Raw genomic sequence first — 7,628 nt, 5'->3', positions numbered from 1 at the left:
TCATCATATAACAAGCCCCCCCCCCCAACCAACACACACACACACACACTCATGCTTACTTGGTTGTGTTTTAAATTATCTAATGTTGGCTTTTATTGCAGAGCAGCAGTAGTTAAGTTGTCAATCTATTCTATATAGGGCCAAATTTTTTTACTCATAAGAACTTATGGTTCTCTCTCACCACTTTTTTCAGATTACAACCCCACACACAAACACAATATGCTTGGTTGTATTTTAACTTAATTATCCTTTGCTGTGCATTATTAGGGTACAGAAGTAGTTGAAGGTGTGGTCTTGAATTACCGCCAATCAAGCAAAGTATGTTTGAGTATTGAGGCATTTATGAAGATGGAAAGATTACGATTGCTCCAAGCTAATTATGTTCAGCTCTTGGGACCTCCTGAGAATTTTCTAAATGATTCGTTCTCTTTTATGGGGAAGAAACATCTGTTCAAGGAGTTAAGATGGCTATGTTGGCATGAATTCCCTTTAAGATCTATGCCAAACAATTTTCATCTAGATAAACTTGTTATTCTTGACCTACAATATAGCAATCTCAAGCAAGTCTGGAAGGGAAGCAAGGTATGACATCATCTTTTTTTTTTTTTTTTTTATTTCTCTTTCTTCTTGACTGGTTACATATTTCATGAAAAACTAGTTTCCTAATTTTATTCATTTTCATTTCTTTTATCTTCCAGCCAGTGTATCTTGGAAAGTTGAAAGTCCTTAATCTCGACCATAGCCTTTACCTAAGCAAAACCCCCAACTTCTTGGGACTCCCTAGCCTTGAGATATTGACATTTCAAGGTTGTACAAGTTTGGTTGAAGTTCACAAATCCATTGGAGAATTAAACAATCTTCTCATTTTGAATCTAAAAGATTGTACAAACCTTCGGAGGCTCCCAAGAAGCATTTGGAATTTGAAATCTCTACGAAGTCTTATTCTTTCTGGTTGTTCAAAAATCAATGAATTGCCAGAGGAACTGGGAAATATGGAAAGTTTAACAGAGCTTCTTGCTGATGGAACTGTCATAAGGAAACTGCCGATGTCCATTGGGCTTTTGCGTAACCTCAAAAGCTTGTCTTTAGGTGGCTGTAAAGGATCACCATCAAAATTCTGGAATTCCTCTATTTGGTCATTGGTATCACCAAGGAGTGATGATCCCGTTACATCTTTGCCTGCTTCATTCTCTGGTTTACGCTCCTTGAGACGCCTGAGTCTTAGGGACTACAACCTATCTGGTATGCTTCCCAATGATCTTGAGAATTTATCGTCATTACAAGAATTGGATCTAGCCTTCAACAGCTTTTGTGACTTACCTGCTAGTATCAGCCGCCTTCCCCAGCTTCAATCCCTTTGGTTACAGAATTGTACAAAGCTTGGATCACTTCCAGAGCTTCCATCAAGTTTAAAGTACTTGTATGCAAATGGTTGCACATCCATTGAAAATCTATCCAGTCTTGCAAGTGCATCCTCGTTGCAGAGGTTGGATTTAAGTCAGAATAATATTTGTAGCTTACCTGCAGATATCAATGGACTTTCTGAATTGCAATTTCTTACACTGAAAAATTGCCCAAGGCTTCAGTCGCTGCCATTGCTTCCGTCAAACATAATGACTTTGGATGCAGAAGGTTGCACGGTGATGGAAAGACTATCAAGCTTGGCAAATTTAAAGAAGATAAAGTCCTTGTTCTTGAGTAGGTGCAGCAAACTAATTGAGGTGGAAGGCTTGGAGAGGTTGGAAACTACACCAACTATTCACATGGAAGGGTGCAATGATTTGGCAAATGCTTTCAGGGATAACCTCTTTCAGGTCCTCTCTCTCTCTCTCTCTCTCTGTCTCTCTCTTTGGATCTCTCTCTGGATCTCTTTCAGTATTGAACATTCATGATTTTCCATGCAACAGGGGATGAGTGAACCTGGTATTATTGACATCTTTGTCCCTGGGGGAGACATTCCAGATTGGTTCAGCTACCAAAGTGCAGGGTCCAGATTATATTTTGAGGTTCCTCCATTGTTGAACCATAAGATTCACGGCTTGATTATTTGCGCCATTTATGCAGCAGACAAAGAAGAAGATGATCCTACAGATGGTCCTGAAGCCACATTCATAAACATGACAAACGGTCTAGATTGGAAACACAGCCCCAAAAGCAATGGCGTTTCAGTAACAAAGCAGGATCACATATGGTTGAGCAATATAGCAGAGTCAACGTTTATGGATCAGTTGGATGGAGGGGATCAAGTAGATGTCTCAATAGAAATGGGTGACTCTATCCAGGTGAAGAAATGTGGGATCCATCTGTTTCAGGATACCTATTATCCATATGACCTTGAAGCTGAGAAAGGCCATAAAGAAGATGATGGAGCAGGGTGCAGTTATTGCCATTTCAATGAGGAACAAGACCTTGATTGGTTGACCGGGCCTTGCCCAAAAATGAATTCCGATGAGGTAAATCAAAGTAGCTATGGCACTAGTTTTTTCAGACGTTTCCTCAAGGACATCTGAGGTGTGGGAATACTATAGAATGATTTTGACATTAATTTGATAGGATTTGAATCCTCATGGTAACAAATTCTCTGATTTTTTATATTGTGATTACATTTGTTACAGAATACACTCTCTGTAAACCAAAACTGTAGGTTTTATTGATTGGGTTAAGGTATAGTAGACAGGGAAAGATAGTGAGTTGTTCGAGTTTGTGTGGGATTTCTCTCCCTTGTAATCGTATGTATAGTTAAAATGATTCTGCTAAGAACATTACAGGTAGAACATTGCATGTGTATTGACTGAAAGACCTTGTTGATTATTGTTTGACTTGACTTTTAGTCTTGTATGTCACACAAAATGTTGGTTCTTATTTTTTTTTTTTTAAATCAAAAGTAAATTAGTTGGTTCTTGATTTAAGTCATAGTAGATTGAACCAGTTTTGATTCTATAAAAGCTGACTAAGCATGTGAACAGATTGAGAAATCTAAATTTCAATCAACCTATCAATAAGAGAGAGAGAGAGAGAGAGAGAGAGAAGCCTACGCTCACCAAGAGGTCTCTAGTTCGAGCTCCTGGCTGTTACCTTCCCCCTCCCCCCTTCTATAGTGTTTCAATCTAAAAGAAAAATAAAAAATAGGATGATCCCTACAACTGAAACTTTGATTTGTATGGCAAATTTGTTAGTCTCTTCAGACCACATAGAGCATAACTACAAGATCTGGCATAAATCCAGCACCAACCGACATTACACAATCAGCACTTAGGAAGAACAGCCCTCATCAGTGGATGGGCAAACACATAACTCATCATTCATATTATCTATAACCAATGGCTGTAACATTGAATAGTATAATTGAGGGCAGGGCAGTCGATACTTTCCGAGATATTAGTTGTGCTTTGAAATGGTCTATGATCTCCTTTGAGAGGTCAGCATCATTGGAGGTCCACTCTCCATTTGATTTTTCCAGGTTGAGCAATCTGTTCCGTTGATGCCTTTGGCAGTTGTGAGCATATTTTGATATGCCCTGATGGGAGGAGTGGTTAGAAGAAATCGAAAGAGTTTTTGAACTGTCATTGGATAAGTTATATTGATAATCTTTATATAACTTTTCCACGCTCCTTTCTTATGTTAATTCCGACAAACATGTATAAGGAATTCTTGAGGAAAGCTTTGAGCCGACCATCAGCATAGTCGGTTCTGTGAAGAATCTAATATATAACAAGGGTATCGTGCACCGAAGTCGCAGCAGCTTTCCTCATGATCCAAAAGACCACAGCCATCAATCTGCAAGACGTTTTCCAATATAGGAGGAGGGATTGGGGTCCTCAGCATAAGAAGGAAGGGAGAGGGAGAAGTAAGACATTGGATAAGAAATCAAAGGGTCACATAAATTAAATATCACACAGAGCGGATGAAATGAAAGTCCCATGTGGATGATCATAATTTTTTGGCCGAAGCACTCACAAAGGAAAATATCATGCACAGAGCGGATGAAATGAAAATCCCATGTGGGTGATCATATGTTTTTTTACTACCTAATAATTTAACAGGTACCATAAGGGCATGTTGTTATGTGCTCTAATGACTTGAACGGTAGTCCCTTAGTTGCAATCTAATTTGATCCGTAGCGGTATCTAATAAAAGAACTATTAGTATGAAAATTGTTTGTAGTCGCTGCACTGGTGAATTGAGCATCGGATGGCTAGGAGTCCCTTGGAATGTGTGCTCAGATGGTCTCAGCCATTCGATACTCACCGCACCTCAGCACTCACTGCAGAGAATGTGACTCGAATTATTAGTATATTTTCCATTCTATAGCTGACTAAGCATGTGAACAAATTGGGAAAGCTAAAATTCAATCACCTATCAATCCCACCAGCCAATAAGAGGATTCAGATCCTCTCCAGCCGTGCTGGAGGCCCGACGCACACCGACAGGTGGGAGGATCTGGGCATGCACCCCAACGCAAGGGCATGCACTCCTGGGTCCTCCCATCCGTCGAGTGCACGATGTACGTCCCAATGACTGGAGAGTATCTGGATCCTCAATAAGAGAGACACACAAAGATGAGAGAGAGTGAAGGAAACTCTAAACCATAATTTTATTTTGCCAAAATCGTTATTGGATTAATATGTTAATCAAAAACCCTGCTTTGATGCCAATTGTGGATAATGGTGGAAGTGATTTGATACAAAATACATCACATACAGAGAACCTCTCTCTCTCTCTCTCTCTATATATATATATATATATATCATACTATTATATAAAAGCACGAAGTGGCAAATCTTTCACATGACTACTTTACCCTTTTCTTTTATTTATAAACAACATATTTTTTTCTCTAATCTTTTTGTTTTTCCTTTTATATTTTTTTATAAATTTAATATTATTAGAACTCTTCTAATTTTTTATATTCCAATAATTTTCTCTGCTCTCCTTCTTTCTCTCAAACTCTCCCCTCTTTCCAATAATAGAGTCAAAGAGAGAGTTAGTAACATGATTTCCTTCTCTCTCCCAAACTCTCCCACATACAATCTCCTCTCCTCTCTATACTCTCTTCTTTCTCTCCTAAAATTTATCGACTTTTAATAATTACACAATTCTTTAACCTAGAATTGTTACATGCACGTGTACAGCCCATGGTTTCCCTTTCAATTATTATTTTGTCCTTCCTCTCTCCCCCCCTCCCTCCCCCTCCCTCCCCCTCCTTTCTATCCCTTTTCCTTGTTGAGTCCTAAAACTTCAGAAAACCAATTCTGCCTAATCATGCTACAATTGGGAGAATCTGAACTAGGGGTGTCAATTCCTAAACCGAACCGGTAAAACCGGCCGGACCGAACCGATAACAACCCGGACCGAACCGAACCGAAGCCTTATTGGTTCGGTTCGGTTTCAAGTATTGTAACCCCAAAACCAAACCGAACCGCACTGAAAACAGGGTATATCCGAAACCAAACCGAAACCGGCTCAAAACCCGGACCGAAACCGAAACACTCCAAAATTCATTAAAAAAATTAAAATTTGAATAGTTTTGTATACATTTGTATGGAAAATCGAATTCAAACTAGACCAAAAATCAAAACCAACCCGGTTACAAATCGATTTAAGAAATCGAAGTTCAACAATTCATCATTTGGTTGTTTCCTAATGGCTTCATACCGGTTTAAAAAACCGATCCAAACCGAAATGAACCTAATAAATCCAAACCGGTACCAACCCGAACCCAAACCGCACCGAAACCGACACCGGACCGAAACCGATAAATCCTTATTGGGTCGGTTTCAGTCACTTCCAAACTCACACCGAAACCGGTGGAACCGGACCGAAACCGCACCGACCCGGACCGTTGACACCCCTACTTGAAGCACTGTTGTTGCCCACTACTCTTGGGTGCTTCTCCCAAAATTCCTTTACCCCTATTATCAAATTGACGCTGTGATGCAACAGGGGGTTTTGGGAATCCAGTTGAGCCTTGGGGTGATTTTCTAAATTGGGACTCCCCAGCTTGGAAACTCTTCCTCTGAGAATAAGTTCTCATGGAGGATTCCACCTCAAGGGCTATCTTGAAGGCCTGTGGAACGTCTCACACTAGGTGGGGTGCCATACGACACTGAATTTTGGAGTTGAGCTTAGTAAGGAATCTGGATAGTGTCTACTCAACATCCTTCCAAATACGGCTTCTAATTTTCAATCCATTGAACTTGCTCATGTATTCGATCACAGTCAACTTTCCTTGCTTCAGGGTATTCATTTCATTCAACAACTGGAGCCTATAAGTGATAGGAAAAAATTCCCTCTTGAGCCTCTCTTGCATTTCTACCCAGGTGGTGATTGGCTCAAGTCCTAGGTGGTCCTCTTGGTACTCTAGGCCTGTCCAGAAGTCCTGAGTAGCTCCGACAAGCTTGAACTTAACAAATCGGTAGCGGACTTCCTCTGGCATATCGAAAAATCGAAGTACCTATCCATCTGCTTAATCCAATCCAGAAGGATCCTAGCATCAATCTGACCATCATAGGTAGGGGCATCTACCTTAATCATCTGACTGACATCAAAACCCCTATCATAATGCTCATAACCCTCATCATCTCTATATTGTGTATGGTGTCTTGGCAGTGGTCCTCGACCCCTACCTCAACCTCTGCCACGCCCTAGGCCTTGGAAGTTATCCCCTATCTGGTCATAACCATCAGTGTGGTTATTCTCATTCACTTCCTCAGGGTTAAGGTCTCTATCCCTAGGTTCAGTGCCAGTTGTGTTACGGCCTTGCCATCCATTAAGGTTTTGGGCACTTGTCTCGAGGGCAGCCAACTTATCAGTAAGGGTTTGGAGATGGGCATCCTGTGCCTCCTGTACAGCTTGGTTAGCTTAGAAGATAGCTTGGATGGCTTTCATGAATTCAGCCAACTGCTCAGGTTGGGTGGAGGTGCTAGGAGGGTCAGACATATTCTGATATGCTCTACCACTAAGAGTGGACATAAGTTGAGGGGCAGCCAAGGTCTACTCAGAATCTCCAATTGAGACAGGTAGTTAGTCCTCTCAATCTTGAGGTCAGAAATCTCCCTCTCAAGTATGTGCTTTTGGAGGGAATAGCGTCCAATGCTATTTGGTCCCGCCAATCTAAGGAAGAAAAGAGTGTCCTCTAACCTATGGTAACGCTCTCTTAACTCAAACTCAATTACGGACAGATTGTGACGGAGACTATACCTCAAAAGGTAAGACATGTAAACAATGGACAACAGTACCTAATTACCCTAAACCTAGACAAAACCATGCTCTGATACCAAGATGATGTAGGGGCTTCCTAAGTGACTAGGTTTCCTACAAAATTAACTAACTAGGTAAAGTAAACTCAAGAGACTTAGGTTGGACAGAATAAGGAAAACTCAACAAATAAGATTGACATGCAAAATAAAGTGAGACTAATGAGCAATGTAACAATAAGCAATAATAGTCTAAGAAGAAAAACACAAACTCACTCAAGCGTCAAGGGGGAATATGGGGTAAGGAACATAGCAGCAAGCAAAGTTAGGTTCTAACACTAGCTTATTAAGCACCAAAGATAAATAAGAATCCCATGTTATATGTTCCAAAACCAGTCATGCTTGTAATAAGAAAATCAGCAACGTCGAAGG

The 7,628-nt window shown here is 40.4% G+C and overlaps 1 protein-coding gene across 2 annotated transcripts in view; it reads left to right on the top strand.

Annotated features, from left to right (window-relative positions):
• The window catches only part of LOC122078317 (disease resistance protein RPV1-like), a 7,077-nt gene extending 4,247 nt beyond the window's left edge, over nucleotides 1-2,830 (top strand). The window contains exons 3-5 of one of the 2 annotated variants that reach the window (XM_042644250.1): nucleotides 268-582; nucleotides 699-1,814; nucleotides 1,908-2,830. In XM_042644250.1, the coding sequence (XP_042500184.1) occupies nucleotides 268-582; nucleotides 699-1,814; nucleotides 1,908-2,510 (2,034 nt within the window). In that variant the 3' untranslated portion in view covers nucleotides 2,511-2,830. The remainder of the gene's footprint in view (nucleotides 1-267; nucleotides 583-698; nucleotides 1,815-1,907) is intronic. The other variant, XM_042644251.1, reaches the window with a different exon arrangement.
• Nucleotides 2,831-7,628: the final 4,798 nt, after the last annotated feature.

The sequence above is a fragment of the Macadamia integrifolia genome, chromosome 5 (genome assembly GCF_013358625.1).
Source record: "Macadamia integrifolia cultivar HAES 741 chromosome 5, SCU_Mint_v3, whole genome shotgun sequence".
NCBI lineage: Eukaryota > Viridiplantae > Streptophyta > Magnoliopsida > Proteales > Proteaceae > Macadamia > Macadamia integrifolia.
This window is presented reverse-complemented; position numbering and strand designations above follow the sequence as displayed.